Here is an 18,956-nt window from a genome sequence, read left to right on the forward strand (position 1 = left end):
ATTCATCATTATACTAATTCAAATTTCAGTACAAAACAAAAATCATATTGTAGTTTTTCTGTCTCAGCAACAAGGCACTAGGTATTAATGTTGGCTTTAAAACTTGGTTTGTAGCGATGGTGTAGTAGATCCCATGTTTTTCTTGTCCTCCATTTTAACATCAGTTGTCTCAACAGTGACGGGATGTTTGGAAGACTGGTTCCGTTTCTTCTGTACACTGAAGTGCACTCCATAACAGAAGTAGATGAGCAAGCCTGTTTTGTTAGAAAATACAATTGCACTTATTATATACAATGATTGGTTTAAGCTGAATGCATACATGTCAAAAGTTTGGATAATGTTGGTAAAACACTCCTGCCAATGATATTAATTCATCACATGGGTCCTGGTACAGTGAAGTTTGTGTTCATAAATGCAACAGTTGTATGTGTCATTAACTTGGAGATTTAAAATGTTACAGTACATGGTATATTTGTCTATTCATAACCTTGCCTTTTAGTTTGAAGCCTATTAAATAATATTTCAACATGTTTGCTGGCTGAATTCTGATTGAAATAGTTTCATAAGATTTATTTTCCAAACCACATCCTCACACACTCATTTCCAGACAGTGCTATATAAACTGTATATAGGACTCTATAGTCATGTTTTCTTACCCACTGCCATCCACACTGCATAGCGAATCCAGGTTTCACCCCCCAGCTGGACCATTAAGTAGACATTTATGAATGTACTTAAAATTGGGAGTAGTGGCAGAAGTGGGACCTACAGAAAAATGTGAAAATGTTTCTGAAGACCAAAGACCAAAGAACTACTTCTACATAGAACATGTCAATGTTCTTAACAACAGTAGTTCTCAATTTTTCTATGGCAACCCAAAAATGTTTAATGTCTCTGGTGAAAAAGTACACTTTAGCATACTTAAAATAAAAATAAAAATAGTACTTTGAAATAATATACTTTACATACAGTTCGCACTGAATTATTTCCTATTAATGTTTTTGGATACTGAACTGCATGTTAATTGCAATTAAATTAAAATTAGTTATACTGCCAGGTTATGGATAAATTTAAGAAAAAAGAAAAAGCAGCATAGAGTTTCATTATTTGGCCCAGTGTTCATTTCATGTTAAATTGATGTAAAGCACATTTCTGCTGTAAGCAATGTTAATGTAAAATTGATCATTTTATTATTTTGACTTATGCATGGCAATATTAACACATTCAAGACTTAAGTTTAATGAAATGTTTGTTCTTGATAAATTATTTTTGTGTTGGGCTGTTGAATGTAAAATCTGGGCTCCGAAGCAAAACCACTTGAGAACCACTGTTAGAATACACATCTATGCACATTTTATGCATTACTTGTTGCTAAAATGTAAAAAAAAAAGTAGCTTTTTTCATCCAGCTTACCATAAATGCAGCTTTGGTTCCATTCTGTGGCTGTCGCCAAATAATAATGGTAGTAATGACAAACGCCACCGAAACCAAAGTGATAATCAGAATTATCCACCATTCCTCAATCAGACCAGCTTGAACACCTTTTGTGATGGTCACGCTTAGGATAACAGCAAACACAACTAGAAATCACATTAAAAGTAAAAATGAAGTGGAGAAGAAAGAGTTAGCATGAAATCATTTTAGCATACATTTAGGTTAAATGCACTTGATTGTTGATCTGGTTATGTTTCACTTTCTTGTCCTGGTATGACATTGGCTATTTATGATAATTTGCTTTCATTTTTTACTGTGCACCTGCTCATTTGATCAAGAGTTGCAGTGGCTTTTCATTTGTAGCATAAAATTGCTAAAACTATTGTTAATTATTGCCATCACTGGTGCATTTATGTCGAAATTATTTTATTTACAAGTTTAGCACCCCCATGCAGTCATAATTTCCAGAAAAGTAGTTACTTTAAATTTTCTTTAGGTTTGAAATTTCCATTAATTTTAAGGTATTTTCCAAAGAATTTTGGCTGCAGCAAATTGGTAATAATTAATAAAAACATACTACATATGCTACTATTTTATTTGCGTGCTACTTTTAAATGATAATGCTTTTTAGAATAAACTATTTATGAGAAGACAGGCTTGTACAATTAAACAACAGGACATTTCCCACCATTCACTGTGACTGTGCAAGAATGATAATATTTCTAGATACAGCATATAGTCAAACCAAAATTTATTCAGACACCTTCAACATTTCTCACAGCTTATTTGCTATAGTTTAGAAAATGGTAATAAAATATGAGAAGAACTATGTCAGAAAAAAATTTAGCTTGATAATGTCAGATAACTTTGATAGATAGGTATGTAATGAATAAGGTTGAATAGCTGCCAGCTGTCAAATTGAAGTACACAATTAGTACTAATTTAGGACAACCAATTACCAAGCAATGCTTAATTTTGTGCCCTGCACCCACTAGTAAAAAGATAACAAAAATTATATCTGGTGTCTGAATAATTTTCGGTTTGCCTGTCGATTACATACTAATTTGCATCGTTTGCTCTTTTTTCTAGTTGCATAGACCTGCTGTCGGTTTTAGACCAGATGAAAAAGAGAGAAAAAATAAATGGTGCCAGCATGTCCAATTTATGCATGCATTAGCTACACTTCCTCAACATAATCATACATTGATAATAAAATGATAAAAAACTGAAACTCACTGGTAAGTATGGTTAGCACAGACACAGCTTTAGAACTTGTAGCTGAGGCATATTTAGGGGGGCGAAAAAGATTCCATTTCTTCTGAACTTCTGGTTTCTCATTGATCTCAGCTGTCTCTGGTTGGTACCTGTGTGGACAAAAATCGTTTCTTTTAGTTCACAACTGTTATTATTGTCAGTAATGTATATCAAGCACTGCTGCCTGAACATTTGTGTTTTCTCTGAATATTGTGAAAATGTATTTGTGCATTGCACATTGTCAGTACAAAAAATCTTTTGGGGGAAATACTAATGTAATATTGTAGGAAGGGAGGTGAAGGAGAAACTGAGGTGTGATTCAAAACATAGCTTGAAAGATGGAGATAATTCAAATAAATGTAGTCCAAGAAAAAAACAGCTTGTGAAAGAAATACAACTGACAGAGGAGCATAAATATACAAGATAATAATTGACTAAACTAGAAACAAGTGACAAACATGATCAGAAATTATAGAAACAAACAAGGGCATACTGAGAAACCAGTGGAAGGTAGATTGAACCACAACTGGGGAATCACTGATCAAATGCCCAAGAAGTAGCTGCTGGAGAAGGCGGCAAAGGTGGAGCCAGTGGGAGATCAATGGCAGAGACAAAAAAAAAGACTACTGTGACAAAATGATGGAGGGCCAAGGCACATGCTGCAAGACTTAAATCAGTGGATCAATAGACCATTGCAAGGCTGGAAGTACAAGGGTCCCCAGTGGAAGGACCACAGTGGAGACAAGGGACCAGACAGCCATGGTTGTGGTTGTGCCGATTGAGCCGGCGGACTGAGGAGCCAGTGAGAAGTAGTCAGAACCAGTGGCCCTGGACATAGCCAGAGAGGCTATAATCAGGTGTAGAAACCGCAGAGGAGAAAGGGCCATGGACCTGAACAGAACTGGAGAGTCTATCGTGCTGGACAGAACCAGTGGAGGGGATAAGATTAGGTAACTGGACAGAACCAGAGAGTGTGTAGAGCTGGACAGGACCAGCAGAGAAGGTGGCTCCAGATGGAACCAGGGAATCCAACAAGCTGGATAGGATCAGTGGATGAGGAATGGCTTTAAGGCTTTAGGAGTCCAGGATGACCAGGTCAATTAGCGCTGGCTTTTGGATGGCAGGTGCTGGCTCCAGGACAAACTGAACATGGGCACTAGCTCCGAGATGAACCGAGCAGCGGGTTCTGGCTCTTTGATAAACTAAGCAGCAGGCACTGCTTCCAGGACAAACTGAATGGCAGGACAGACTGGACCCTCTGGCTGAGGGTCCATAGTCGTCATAGGTGTATGCTCAGATTCTGTCTATGATGGGGGAGGGGGGAGGGGGTACAGGGTGATTGTGTTCCTTTCCCCCCAACAGTGAAATGCTTAACTGGAGGGCCAAATTGGACAATTAACACAGCGTCCCTCAAGGAGCATCAGTGGACAGCCATGATTTGAGAGGCTTATTAAATCCATCATAAAAATCTAAATGCAGCACTTTATTAACCAAACAAGATGAAACTAATCCAAATAAAAGTAGTCCAAGAGAAAACCATATACAGAAGGAAGTAAACACAGAACACAGGAGGAAAGGAACAGAATAAGCTTTAATAAAACTCAAATAAAATTCCTAGAACAGTAATAAAACCAAAATCAGATGTGACAAATTATTGATTACTGCTGAGGAATAGCTGCTAAAACTTTTTATAATATGTCATCAACTCTGTCTTGAAAATATGAACATGAGTTTAAAATGAATGTGGATTGTCATTAGCATCACTCCCGTAATGTCATTTATTTTGATATTACATAAGTTCAAAATTAATTGCATTGTAGTAATGACAAAGAATAAATGCTTACTCAAGGAAATGAGGTTTACTTAATTATGTTTTGTTTTCTACAAATCTTTTGAAATATTGTTTAAGCAGATTTCAATTGTCAATTGAAAACAAAGCGATGACATAAAATTTTGGCAATTATGTAATATTTTTCATATTGTGTGTCATGTAAATTAAAGGGTTAGTTCACCGAAAAATGAAAATTCTGTCATTAATTACTCACCCTCATGTCATTCCAAACCTGTAAGACCTTCGTTCATCTTCAGAACACAAATTAAGATATTTTTGATCAAAACCTGAGAGCTCTCTGACCCTCCATAGCCAGCAAGGGTCCTTACACGATCAAGGCTCAGAAACGTAGCAAGGAGATCGTTAAAATAATCCATGTGACATCAGTGGCTCAATCATAATTTGTTTCAGATCAAAGTGTAAACAACGTAAACAACATATCCGTGTACATAAGTTGCATACGTTGTTTATGTACAGTGCCCTCCAAAAGTATTGGAACAGTAAAGACAAAAATGAGTCAAGGCATTTGCAAATATGATTAAAAGATGAACATGAGACAAAACTACAGAATGTCCCATTTATTATTAGCCGTTTCAACATGTTTTACCAAATAAAAAGAACAGCACTTTTAGAGTTCATCTCACTCATTGATGTGAGCATAAGTATTGGGACAGTTGAACATAATGCAGATATAAAAGATTAAAAGCTATTATTTAGTTGCAGATCCCTTGCGCACAATCACAGCAGTGAGTCTGTGACCCATAGACATCACCAGACTCTTGGTCTCATCCTTTGAAATGCTTTTCCCAGCCTTTAATACAGCCAATTCCAATTGTTGCTGGTTTTGGGGAGTTTCTGCCTTTACTCTCCTCTTCAGCTGGTGAAATTAATGTTCAATCGGATTTAAATCTGGAGATTGACTTTGGCAATCTAAGACTTTCCATTTCTTTGCCCTTATAACTTCCTCGACTGAATTGGCAGGGTGTTTTGGGTCATTGTCCTGATGCAATATGAAGCACTTCCCAATTAATCTAGTGGCATTTTCTTGAATATTGGTAGGCAAGATGGTTTTGTACCCTTCCAAATTCATTCTGCGACGGTCATCATACATTAAGTCATCAGTAAAGTTGAGAGGGCCTGTTCCAGAGGCAGCCATGCATGCCCATGCCATGACACCACCTCCACCATGCTTTACAGATGAGGCTGTATGCTTGGGATCATTGCAGTTCCCTTTTTTTTCTCCACATTTTTGCTTTCCCATCACTTAGATAAAGGTTCATCTTTGTCTCATCGGTCCATAAACACAGTTCCAAAACTCTTCTGGCTCACCTTTGTGCTTTTTTGCAAACTCTAATCTTGGCTTTCTATTTGTGGTGCTGGTCAGAGGTTTGCATCTTGCTGTGTAGCATCTGTAATTATGTGTCAAAGTCTCCTGAGGACAGTAAATTGTCAGAGCATCACCCCAGCTTTCTGGAAGTTGTTGGGGATTTTACAGACACATCTTTTAGGATTAATTTTCACAGCTTTTATGATTTGTCTGTCATCAACTTCTATTGTTTTCTCAGCCGATCAGGTCGTTGTTGGTTGCTGGTGGTTTCCAAACTCTTGATTTCTCCATGCTCTTTGTTTTTTCTAGAGCTCTAACTGACTTCCTCTTTTCTTTTAGCATCCATGCTTGCTTTTCTCTCAAAGTCAGCTCCCTTCATCCTGGTTTGTGGGAGTCATCATCGAATTCAGGATTCAGAATGCAGAAGTAATGGATATAACTGATACAACACATTCTCTGCTTTAAATATCTGAAGAATGAATGCAACAGGACACAACTGATCACTTAGAAAGCCCTGTGAGGCAACTGTTCCAATACTTTTGGAGGGCACTGTATGGCACCAGGGTGATGCGGAGGAGACGAATTGTTGAATAAAGTCATTATTTTAGTATTTCTTTGCACACAAAAAGCATTCTCATAGCTACATAAAATTACGGTTGAACCACTGATGTCACATGAATTATTATATCTCCTTGCTACGTTTCTGGACCTTGATCGTGTTAATTATATTGCTGTCTATGGGAGGGTCAGAGAGCTCTCAAAATGCATCAAAAATATCTTAATTTGTGTTCTGAAGATGAACGAAGGTCTTACAGGTTTGGAACGACATGAGGGTGAGTAATTAATGACAGAATTTTCATTTTTGGGTGAACTATACCTTTAAGGTGGCATTACATATTTCGGTGTGAATGTAATTTTTTGTGTGTGCTTTATAAAATTGGGAATTAGGCATAAACAATCATAAAATCTACAATACTGTTCATTATTCTTTATATTCTTTAAATTATGTATTGTGTTGGAAGCTTACCGAAGAATTAAGATGCAGATGGCTACAAGGGTGTAGGCAAAGAGCGTTCCAATAGACATCATGTCTACTAGAGCCTTCAGGTCAAACACCAAGGCCATTATTGCTAAAAACACAAATAGTTCACTAATAGAATAACAGAGGCAAAAACTAAATGAAGAAAAGAGGGTGGTGTGGTTATGACAATAAAGAGATTTGATTTGATTTGATGTTACCTAAGGTATGTCATGTAGATTAGTTACTTTTATCATGGTGTATCACTGGCATGTGTTCTCAAAGAGAATTACCTGCTATTATTCCAGAAGAAATTGTGGCGATGACAGGGCTCTGTCTGGAACTCATGTTGCTCAATGGTTTGAATAGCAGTCCATCTCTGGCCATAGCAAACAGCACACGGGGCATAGGAAACATGGACCCCAGCAGACTGTCGAGTAGTAAACAAATTGCATTACAATATTTTTTCTTTAGTTTAACCCTGTAATTTTAGTATTTTGCACTTTTTGAGAAAATTACTTGCTACTTTCTCATATTTGCTCTTTTTACTGTGTACAGTACTGTTTTAAGCTAAAAAAAACTTATCTTCCATAGAGAACCTAGTGATCCTGGATGTACAATAAAACAGATTGTTAATGATAAAAAGGCCTGTTTTGACTATATCCACTACACATGTTAAATAATTAACTTCTGTTCTTATATATCCTGCATCAACATCAATCCTTGACAACGGTGTTTGACAATAGAGTCCTGCATTATGTACAGTACATTTGATTTTGTGATGTCAATTTCACCAAACTGATGAACAGCTTTCCTTTTTAGTTTATGAGCATCTTCTCTTCTATCCTCTTACTGATCACACAACGCCGCTTTTTATAGTGCCTTATGGGTCAACATGTGTTGCATCACCTTGTTGAGAGAGCACACAAAGATCCGACAGCCACAGCATACTTTGCAGGATCCCAGCCCACATAGGTGAAGGCTACAGGTAAGGGACTCTGAAGACTTAGTTGGTAGTAGGGCATCATGAGGGTGAGAGCAGCCGAAACACCGAAATAAGCCAAGAAACAGATGAGAAGAGAAGCCACAATTCCTATAGGGATAGACTTCTGAGGGTTTTTGACCTCCTCACCTAGATAAAGGAGACAGAGATTTAAAAAAAAAGATAAAACATGCACACACACACACAATATTGAAAAGGTATTGAAAAATGTACTTTAATACTATTATGCTCCAAGACTTCTGAAGCGGTTGTTGTAAGTAACTATCCAACACCAATGACTTTCTATCTAAATATTCCTTAATCCACAAACAGAAATATCCAGGATCACCTCCAGGAGGACATACACACAATGATAACTGACCAGGAACTGAACTAAACAGGGGTGTAAATACACAGGACCTAATGAGTAAATTAACAAGAACAGGTGGAAACAATAGGTAACCATGGAAACAAAGAGGCTCACACTAGGAAACTAGCCCTGCATCCCAAAGTTCATGCTATCCATCCTAAATAGTATGCGAGATTGGAATAAGTGTGTCCCAAAGCATAGTATGTCGAAGGATTTGATTCAGAATTACAAAAACAAAAAAAAGTGTTAAAAAAAACTACAAACATGGTGTGACCAATGGATGGTTTGAGTAACTAATAATCAACATTTAACCCAGTAAAACATATTTATTTAATGTTATCTGTGTTATATTTCATCTGCAACAACAATGTGAACTTTTCTAAGCGTCCGTTCGGCCATTAACTTTTAAATGAATCATTATGCAGAAAATATGAGGAGAGTTCTCCACATGAAAGACTCGCAGCTGGCAGATCAGCGTGCTACTTTTCTTTCCAATACGGTAGAAAGTTAAATAATAAATTAATTTAATAAAGGAAAAGAAATGTGGAAACTGTGACAGGCCAGTTTACAGTGACTGTGCGTGTAACAGGTGCGACAGAGCGTATGTTAAATACGCAATTGTAAGATGCGATAGTATGTCCAATGCTTGCCTACACTTCTGCTACATACTCAAAAGTGTGTACTTTTTCTTCACCAAAAGAGTATACTTTAAGGTTGTAGTAGCTGAGGGGGTGTTTATAAAGAAATTTTAGGGGCCTGGAAAAAAAATGGTTTCAAAGTGCAAGTTTTTGAAAACTTGTTGTCTCTGTTTAAACTACAAAAACACGATTTTGTTAAAACAGTGATGTCATTTGCATGTGTATTACGTGTTCAGTCTACAGGAATGTGTATGTGTGCAGGTGCCCAGTGTTTCTCTACTTTTCATTTCATTTAATTAGATATTGCTATTGTTGCACTGCTGGTTATACTCTGTATAATTGTGTATGTGACAAATAAAAACTCTTGAATCTTGAATCTTGAAGTACCTGTGGTTGCAATGCAGTCAAATCCCACAAAGGCATAAAAACAGGTTGCGGCTCCAGCAAAAGTTCCCTCAAAACCAAAGGGAAAGAATCCTCCAGCTCCAAAACTGGATAAAGTTTCATTTGAAGTTGAGAGATTTCTAAACAAAAGAGCAATGTTAAAAACTTTTTCAATGTATTGTGGTAATTAAAAAAACAAACAAAAAAACATTATATATAATGTGTGTTAAACAGTCTCTCAATTTCCCAGTTTAATTTTTAAAGCTGTTGATCTAAAACATGCATTCAACGGTTTTACCATTACCACAAAAGCTCGGTAAATTTTATAATGCAACATACGCAGTTATTGTGTAGTTCCAAATTTCCTCCTCTGTTATCTGCCAGTTTCCAATGTCACCCTTGATGAATCCAGCAATGATAACAAAAACCAGAACTACCATATTTATAGCTGTGAATATCTTATTGACAATGGCAGACTCCTTCACCCCAAATGCAAGGATACCTAAAAAATTGAAACCGTCAACGTAAATCTAACTCATGCCGATTCAAATGACTGTATCTTAACAGAACTAATTTACTGACACTACAACAAATTTACTTTAAATCTTACTTGCCTGCCAAAACCAGGATAAGGCCAGCAGCAAAGAAGTCTGGATAGGGAGCGAGGCCAGATAGATTCATTGGTATATTTTCTCTCAAATAAATGGCAATCTTATTTCCAATCAAGTCATCAAAAGTGCCACTCCATGCTCTTGCCACACTGGATGTCCCTGTCATAAAGTCATTCAGAACAAGCAATTCAGTTATAGAAATTGATAGTGGTTCTAAAACAGGGTTATAGGGCATATAATTATAGGCATAATAATTTAGTGAGTCATGCATAAAATCATAAAATAAATAAATCTTTTAAGATTCATATCACTGATTAAAATGATTGGAGAATGTTAAATAGTTTATGGAAAATCTTATTTGAGCTGAGCTGCGTTTGCTAAAGGCAATGCGAGTTCATCTTTTTTAGACTAAAGCTACACTATGTAACTTTTTGCCCACTAGCAGTTAAAAACTAGAAAACTAGAACTGCTTGCATCCACCATTGTTTTTGTTGTGCTCCGGCTCTGCTTCTCTATTCGGATGAATGTGACTCGAGGAAAAGTTATACATTAGTACAGGGAGGAAGGATACATAAATATCGCTTTCGTGATCTGTGGTATTTTTTGACAACCGGAGCCGGAGTAGTGCAATTTCTTACGAAAACCGTTCCGACTGCTCTGAAACAAATTATTTAAAAGTGTATTTGGGTAAAGACATGTAAATGATACTTATTATTATTTATTCATTCTTTTTTTTTCCAAAAAATATATAGTGTAGCAAGTCCTATATTATTACATCTTTAAGGGACAGTTTGCAGAAATATATACATTTTAGTCTTAATACACTCATGTATTTACATCCCTTTTTATTTCCTGCTGCAAAACACAAAAGGAGATATTAGGCAGAATGTCCACACTGCTCTTCTCAGTTGACCCGTCGCAGGGTGTTTGATTGACAGGCGATCTGAACAATCATAATGCTGAATCTGCCATTTTTGTCTGACAAACAAACCAGACAAGATTAGATTAACATCGGTGGACTTGAACTTGAAAAATAGTGTGCATTGACATCTCTCCGTGGTTGAAACGTGAAACCTTCTGATGTTCATTCATGTTTATTTCATGCTATAACTAGTAAAGAGGAAGAGATGATCGGTTCATGTGTTGCTTGAACTGAGGTGGTACATCGATCTGTCACGAGACATTTATGAATTTATTGTTTGAATTTCTTAAAAAATGTCCAAATTTGAAGGCTGAGACTTTGTTTCATACCTAAAGTAACCTACTCTGCCTTTTTTGTCGGTGCATTGTCAGTTTTCTCTTTACTCCGTGATGTATTTTTTACTGCTTGAGAACATGATGTGTGACGTGAGAGCGCCATTGGTTTGTCGGACATAGCAACAGTAATGGGGGGGGGGGGGGGGGGGGTCTTTGCGAAGGGTCAATTCAGAGATTTATGCTTCCAGTCTTTAAAAAGGGCAAAAACAAAAAAACAAAAGTTGTTTGTATGACTTTTGTGAGTTTTTTTTTTGTCCTTTTGGCAGTTTAAATCACCATTTTGTCTTGAATGGAAGAATTAAAGTCAATAATGTCTGGAATGGCATGAGAGTGAGAAAAGTGGAGCCAGAATTTATTTTGGTTGAATTTTTGGTTAAATTCCTTCAAATATCTAGGTAACAGGCATTGTTAATATTAATGAACAACAACAGCCAGCTCAAATAAAGCATACTGTTTGAATGGACTGTTAATGCTGGGCATTAAATGTTTGTTCTTGCCTATGATGTATGACAACAGTAAGTTCCAGCCGGTGATGAAGGCCCACACCTCTCCGACAGTGACATAGCTGTACAGGTAGGCAGAGCCAGTCTTGGGCACTCGGGCGCCAAACTCTGCATAACACAAGCCCGCAAACACAGATGCCACTGCTGCAATGAAGAATGAAACAATGATGCTGGGACCAGCTACTGTTCTGGCAACCTCCCCAGAAAGGACATAGACCCCAGCACCAAGTGTACTTCCCACCCCAAGGGCCACTAGGTCTAGTGTGGTTAAGCAACGCTTGAAGTTGGACTCTTCACCATCAGGCTCCAGTGGCTTTCGCCTCGATAGGCTCTTCAAAAAGGACAGCACCTTGTTACAGAACATCCTGAGACAAATAATATAGGTGATTATATAATATTTCATACATGTCTGTTATATGTTAATAAGAAGAGAAACACATTTCTCATCCTGTGCAATCTGTAATTAAACAGTTGCACTTCAGACATTTGCTTTTCATTATTTTTTACAACGTAAAAGTTATTCATTTGTTATTCATTCAAACCCATTTGGTCATTTCATTTTTATCAGTTATGTTTTTAAGTCCGCTAATTAGTAACTTCTCAGTGTATGAAATGTGTTATGTCAATAAACATGCCTTGCCTTAATTATTCAGTGTGCAGCTGTGAAAGACTTAAATGTGCACATGTGCAGTGCTTCCTTGATCAGGAGATAATAATAATAAATTTTATTTGTATATAACTTTTCGCATATAAAATGCAGCTCAAAGTACTTTATAGATCAGTAATTATTTATAAGGAAATCATAAAATCAAAACAACATCTATGGCAATAAAAAAAAAAAAAAAGAAAAAAAAAAGAGGAACTAAGGGGGAAAAAAAATTAATCATAACCAAAGGGATGTAAAATATATAAAGCATTTGCTCTTTGTTTTATTACAATGTACATCTTTTTTATTTATCTATTGTATTTCGTTATTATTAATTCCTTTAAACCCATGTTAAGAATGTCCAGCGCTCTCTCCACCCTCAATACCACGACTGAGGTGCCCTTGAGCAAGGCACCGAACCCCCAACTGCTCCCCGGGCGCTGCAGCATGGCTGCCCACTGCTCCGGGTGTGTGTTCACGGTGTGTGTGTGTGCATTTGTTCACTACTCACTGCTGTGTGTGTGCACTTGGATGGGTTAAACGCAGAGCACCAATTTCGAGTATGGGTCACCATACTTGACAATACGTCACGACTTTACTTTTACTTTACTTTTACTTTAAGTTCATTTCCAACCATTAGTTTTCCATAGACCCTTTTAAATAATTTTTTATGTTTAAAAATAATCTGCCTACTTAAAACACTCAAAATTACACACTTTGTATGAAATGTGTTTTATGCAAATAAGTTAGCAGAGGGTAAGAAGAAGAACTACCTATCGTACATAAAAATGCAGCTCTAAAAACTATTTAGAATAAGGCATAAACCATAAAAAATAAAAACAGAATGTAAAAAAGTGAAACAATAAATAAATAAATGACGAGGAGTTGAGTGGGAAGAAATACAATGAAAACAAGAGTAATAAAAATATAAAGAACAAAGCTTTTATATGCTTAGAGCATGTATCATTTCATTTAGTTGAACATTTTGGGGCATAATGGCTACAAACAGCTGTACTTTTATGGTTTACATCAGTACATTTTTACTGTAATTTTATTCATCTTTTTTTTTGTCCACTAAAATGTTCAAGTCATATAACTTATCTCCACCATTTCCTTATATGCACAGAATATCTGGATACTGTTATCTTGCTTTTATGATGTTCTCTTGAACAGACTAATGCATGTGTTCCCTAAAGGCAATCAGTTCACTCAGTGAATGCAACATTTCTTTCTTATTAAAATCTAAAGGGTATCGTGAAGCATAAAATACTAAAACCCTTGCCAAATATTCAAATATAAGCATATTTATCTTCACATTAATCGCAGTATCTTTTCGTACATTAGAGATTAAGTGCTTACCTGTCTGCTCAGAATCCAGGCGTGTGTGAAGGCGTGATTATGGTGTGTGAGCTGTGGTCCAAGTGTTCCTGAGCACAGCCTATATCAGAGGGCCCCTCCTGTAAACTCTCACATGTCCAAAACGCCCATGTGTAATTTTTGACAGACTCTGTTACATTTAGAAGAATTGTGTGATTTCTGGAGAAGAGATCACTCATAAAAAAGAATTTTCCAGTTGTAAGCCCGACATATACGAGGTATTTAACAAAAGAACTCTAAAAGTGTATCTTGAGGAGGTTATGATTTAAAAATCTGTAAAAAACATTAGCTATTAAAAAAAACAACAGTCATGACATTGTTGAATGTTGACCCCGTGCAGAATCAACAAGGTGCTTACTTAATATTTTCAGTAATACTTTGTAATGCCAAAAGGTTATTTCTTCAAAAAAAAAAAAAAACACCTACAGGTAAGAGACAAACAGCACATAAAAGAAAACGACTTGAGCAAATATTTATGTTCTCCTAATCTCCTAACATCCAAAAAAGCAATTTCAAAAAAAAGTATTCAATAGTGCTAGAAAAAATAAAAACATTAATATTTAATCTTAAAGACTAAAAGAGACTGGAAACTAATTCAATGCTAAAATTAATTTGCAGCGACAAAGAACAGTTAGTAAAACATGCTGTAAATGAACCATATTTTTCTGTATTATTTTGAAATATGCTAATGTTCTCTAACATGGAATGAAGGAAATAAAGATGACAGGCTGATGAATCACGAGAATACTGAGGTTCACTGTCAAATCTGATACTATGGCTGTTTGAAAAGATAAGGGGCAAAATCTGTTATTTCTTGCTGACTCTTATTATTACACTACCAGTGGCTGAAGTCCATGGCTATATCCTGAATAGCAAACTACCACACTGTTAGTATTACTGCCGCAGGAAAGAATCCTGGGTTTTCACTCCCACAGTGTAATGCAATTGAATGGAGTTAATAGTTTCTTTCTTGACGTTTCATATTGCTTTTATAAAATAGCCCGAAAAATGTAAGTAATATTGAGTAGCTTCAGAAAATAACTGGCCAGTTAGTTTGTTTCTTCACCCCCAAAGAAAATCGGTCCAAAAGAAGCAATGGCACCAACACTAGTTGCATGATGTGTTTGGTTTCACATAGCAAAGGTATTATACAGTATATAAAATACTTAACAGAACTGTATATTTAGCAGTAGCCTCACAACAGATGGCAACCTGCTATTAAAATGAAGCACTGGTGGTGGTTTTGCACTGCCACCTTCAAAACGTCTTAGGAAACAGTATTTATGCAAATCAGTCGCATTCAGCTTCAACAAGGCAAAGGTAGGATAATCATTATTACTGTTACATTTTACAACTTAACAACCCACTTACCACAGGTGCGATCAACCTGACTTGTAATGCGTGTTAGAATGACTGTCACTAAGGTATTTTTTCATCTTTCAAGTAAATGTGCTTAAGGAAATACATGTTGTATTGTGTTAGTAGAGAGTTGGAGTGACTCTCAGAATCACTCTAAGGTAAGGGGATCATGTGGAATGATGTAGTTATTTGCTGAAGGAAGCAAAACTAAAGCAAAAAACCCTTCAGAAAATGACCAAAGGTCTAATATGCCAACTAGAATGCAAAGTTAAAAGACCAATCATTAATTTTTCTTAAATAATCTGTAATGATGGATCCCCAATGCTTTTCTTCCTAATGAATGTAATTTGCCTTTGCTCTTATTTATTTTATTCCTTTGTTTCTTTTATATTCCATATTGAAAGAGAAAACAAAACAAAAATGAAGCCAATAGTCCAAAATCAGATTTATTTCTGGGAGGTTTTGGGCCACATTGATCTTCAATCACCTTACCCACGTTAAATGGGGATCCAATTATCCAGAGAGCCAGATCTAAAAATTGACACAAAGTCTCTTAAGAGCCATCAGAAGGCAACTAGATTTTAGGGGCTTATTAAGGCCAGCATATATAAAGGACATGAGGGAGCAATTGGGAAAGTCTACCTGGTTAGCCAGAACTGTTTGGTCCTCAAGGAGATGTTCACCCTGGGTAAGGATGAGCTGAACTGCTGCTAAATCCATATTCCATTGTGGTCTGTTATGTAACGGTTGCAGGACAAAGAGAATTTAAGGTGAGGATCTAAGTGCATCAGGTCTTTAATAATAAACAAACAAAAGTAATCCAAGAATTCTAAATAATCCAAAAGGTAAATGCAAACATAACAGCATTGTATAACAAAGTCAACAACTGACAACTCAATGAGCAAACACAAATATATACAAACCCGATTCCAAAAAAGTTGGGACACTGTACAAACTGTGAATAAAAACAGAATGCAATGATGTGGAAGTTTCAAATTTCAATATTTTATTCAGAATACAACATAGATGACATATCAAATGTTTAAACTGAGAAAATGTATCATTTTAAGGGAAAAATAAGTTTATTTTAAATTTCATGGCATCAACACATCTCAAAAAAGTTGGGACAAGGCCATGTTTACCACTGTGTGGCATCCCCTCTTCTTTTTATAACAGTCTGCAAACGTCTGGGGACTGAGTAGACAAGTTGCTCAAGTTTAGGAATAGGAATGTTGTCCCATTCTTGTCTAATACTGGCTTCTAGTTTCTCAACTGTCTTAGGTCTTCTTTGTCGCATCTTCCTCTTTATGATGCGCCAAATGTTTTCTATGGGTGAAATATCTGGACTGCAAGCTGGCCATTTCAGTACCCGGATCCTCCTTCTATGCAGCCATGATGTTGTAATTGATGCAGTATGTGATCTGGCATTGTCATGTTGGAAAATGCAAGGTCTTCCCTGAAAGAGACAACGTCTGGATGGGAGCATATGTTGTTCTAGAACTTGGATATACCTTTCAGCATTGATGGTGCCTTTCCAGATGTGTAAGCTGCCCATGCCACACGCACTCATGCAACCCCATACCATCAGAGATGCAGGCTTCTGAACTGAGCGCTGATAACAACTTGGGTTGTCCTTGTCCTCTTTAGTCCGGATGACATGGCGTCCCAGTTTTCCAAAAAGAACTTCAAATTTTGATTCGTCTGACCACAAAACAGTTTTCCACTTTGCCACAGTCCATTTTAGATAAGCCTTGGCCCAGAGAAAACGCCTGTGCTTCTGGATCATGTTTAGATATGGCTTCTTTTTTGACCTATAGAGTTTTAGCCGGCAACGGCGAATGGCAAGGTGGATTGTGTTCACCGACAATGTTTTCTGGAAGTATTCCTGAGCCCATGTAGTGATTTCCATTACAGCAGCATTCCTGTATGTGATGCAGTGCCGTCTAAGGGCCCGAAGATCACAGGCATCCAGTATGGTTTTCCGGCCTTGACCCTTCCGCACAGAGATTGTTCCAGATTCTCTGAATCTTTGGATGATATTATGCACTGTAGATGATGATAACTTCAAACTCTTTGCAATTTTTCTCTGAGAAACTCCTTTCTGATATTGCTCCACTATTTTTCGCCACAGCATTGGGGGAATTGGTGATCCTCTTGCCATCTTGACTTCTGAGAGACACTGCCACTCTGAGAGGCTCTTTTTATACCCAATCATGTTGCCAATTGACCTAATAAGTTGCAAATTGGTCCTCCAGCTGTTCCTTATATGTACATTTAACTTTTCCAGCCTCTTATTGCTACCTGTCCCAACTTTTTTGGAATGTGTAGCTCTCATGAAATCCAAAATGAGCCAATATTTGGCATGACATTTCAAAATGTCTCACTTTCAACATTTGATATGTTATCTATATTCTATTGTGAATAAAATATAAGTTTATGAGATTTGTAAATTATTGCATTCCTTTTTTATTCGTAATTTGTATAGTGTCCCAACTTTTTTGGAATTGGGTTTGTATATATATATATATATATATATATATATATATATATAGAATGTATTTAACACAATTATCCCCTTCAATTTAATTTTGTCATTATTATGTGAAATCTATGACACGTATTGTCTTCTCACTACATCTAAAACAGTGTGTCCACAGAGAAGTGTTCAATCATTCATATGCTATAAAATGGACAAAAATGTATCAAAAATGTTATCAAAAGTAACACTTACTAATATCTCATATCAAAGCAAGGATGTTTTTCAGTGACACATGCATATTTCAGAAGGTTTAAAAGTTGTCACTTTTTGTTAACACCGTCAGACATTCATTAAAATGTAATAAATCAGGGAATATCAGGGGCAGCTGTCACTCTAAAGGACCCCCTTGCCACATTCCTCCTCTGCAGAGTACATCACTGTCAGACAGGCTCTGGTCAGTTTTATGGTTTTGGAATATTTTAAATCCTAATGTTAATATTTCTTGGTCACAAGATATGTCAACACCATCTTCCATTTTCTGAGGAAATATTTGGAAATATTTAGATCATTTTATTCTCCTGAAGCAGGTTCCATTAGCATCTAGCATCAACAGAAAAAAACTAAATGGCTACTACATGAACTCCATTTGTTTTGTGAAAGAAATGCCAAATTTATTAACATCGTTAGATATCACCACCATAAGATTTTGCGTTCCAATGATATATCAAAATACTTAAATGTGACTCTTGAATAAAAGTTTTATAAACAATAACATACTCGCTGTTTGTTGTGTTTGTTTTAATCCAGTAATTGATTGATTCAATGTTTTTGATGGTTAAAATGACTACAAATTCAGGTTTTCGTCACCACCGTCAGATGTTACATGTTATATATTTGGATAATATTTCATTATGGTATTTTAATATTTGTTGTGGAATTGTTGTTCACATGTGAAAGTGTAATCGCTCAGCTAACATGAGAATGTGTTTTGAAATGTTAACAACATCTTGAATGCTGAAATTATATTACACAGTCCAAGGTAAAAAGCACATTTTGTAAAAAATAAAAAATAAAAAAAAAAAGGTTTTGAGGTTGTATCAAAGCATTGCTCAGTACATATAAGATACATAAATTTAGTTTAATTTGTCTGAGTACAAGATTTTATTTTTAAAATTTTGCACCCTGTTTTATCCCACTTCTCAAAATGAGTAATTATTAATTTTCTTCTGAGTTTAACGAACTTGCCTCTAAGGCCCTAAAAGTATATACTCTTTTTGAGAGGAGAAAGTAGATACTTTTGAGTGTGTAGCAGAAGAATAGGCAAGCTTTGGGATATACAGTTACATGTATTCAGTGGTGGAAATGGGGGGGGACGCGGGGGGACGGAGTCCGGGGAGTGAATTTCGAGGGGGGACGGCGTTTCATTTCCAATTGGTTAGATTTATTTGAAAATTTAAATGATTTCTATGTTATATCCATTCAAAAG

General features: G+C 36.3%; 1 protein-coding gene across 1 annotated transcript; it reads right to left on the reverse strand.

The window, feature by feature from the left end:
• Positions 1-96: 96 nt before the first annotated feature.
• LOC306870513 (cationic amino acid transporter 2-like) lies at positions 97-11,973 on the reverse strand (the record flags this gene model as incomplete). Its single annotated transcript, XM_079417820.1, has 11 exons — positions 97-254; positions 657-765; positions 1,414-1,580; positions 2,671-2,798; positions 6,874-6,976; positions 7,158-7,294; positions 7,774-7,996; positions 9,242-9,378; positions 9,578-9,740; positions 9,853-10,008; positions 11,604-11,973. The coding sequence occupies 11 exons, from the start codon at positions 11,971-11,973 to the stop codon at positions 97-99; spliced, it is 1,851 nt and encodes a 616-aa protein (XP_079273946.1).
• Positions 11,974-18,956: the final 6,983 nt, after the last annotated feature.

The sequence above is a fragment of the Barbus barbus genome, assembly GCF_936440315.1.
Source record: "Barbus barbus genome assembly, chromosome: 5".
Taxonomy (NCBI): Eukaryota; Metazoa; Chordata; class Actinopteri; order Cypriniformes; family Cyprinidae; genus Barbus; species Barbus barbus.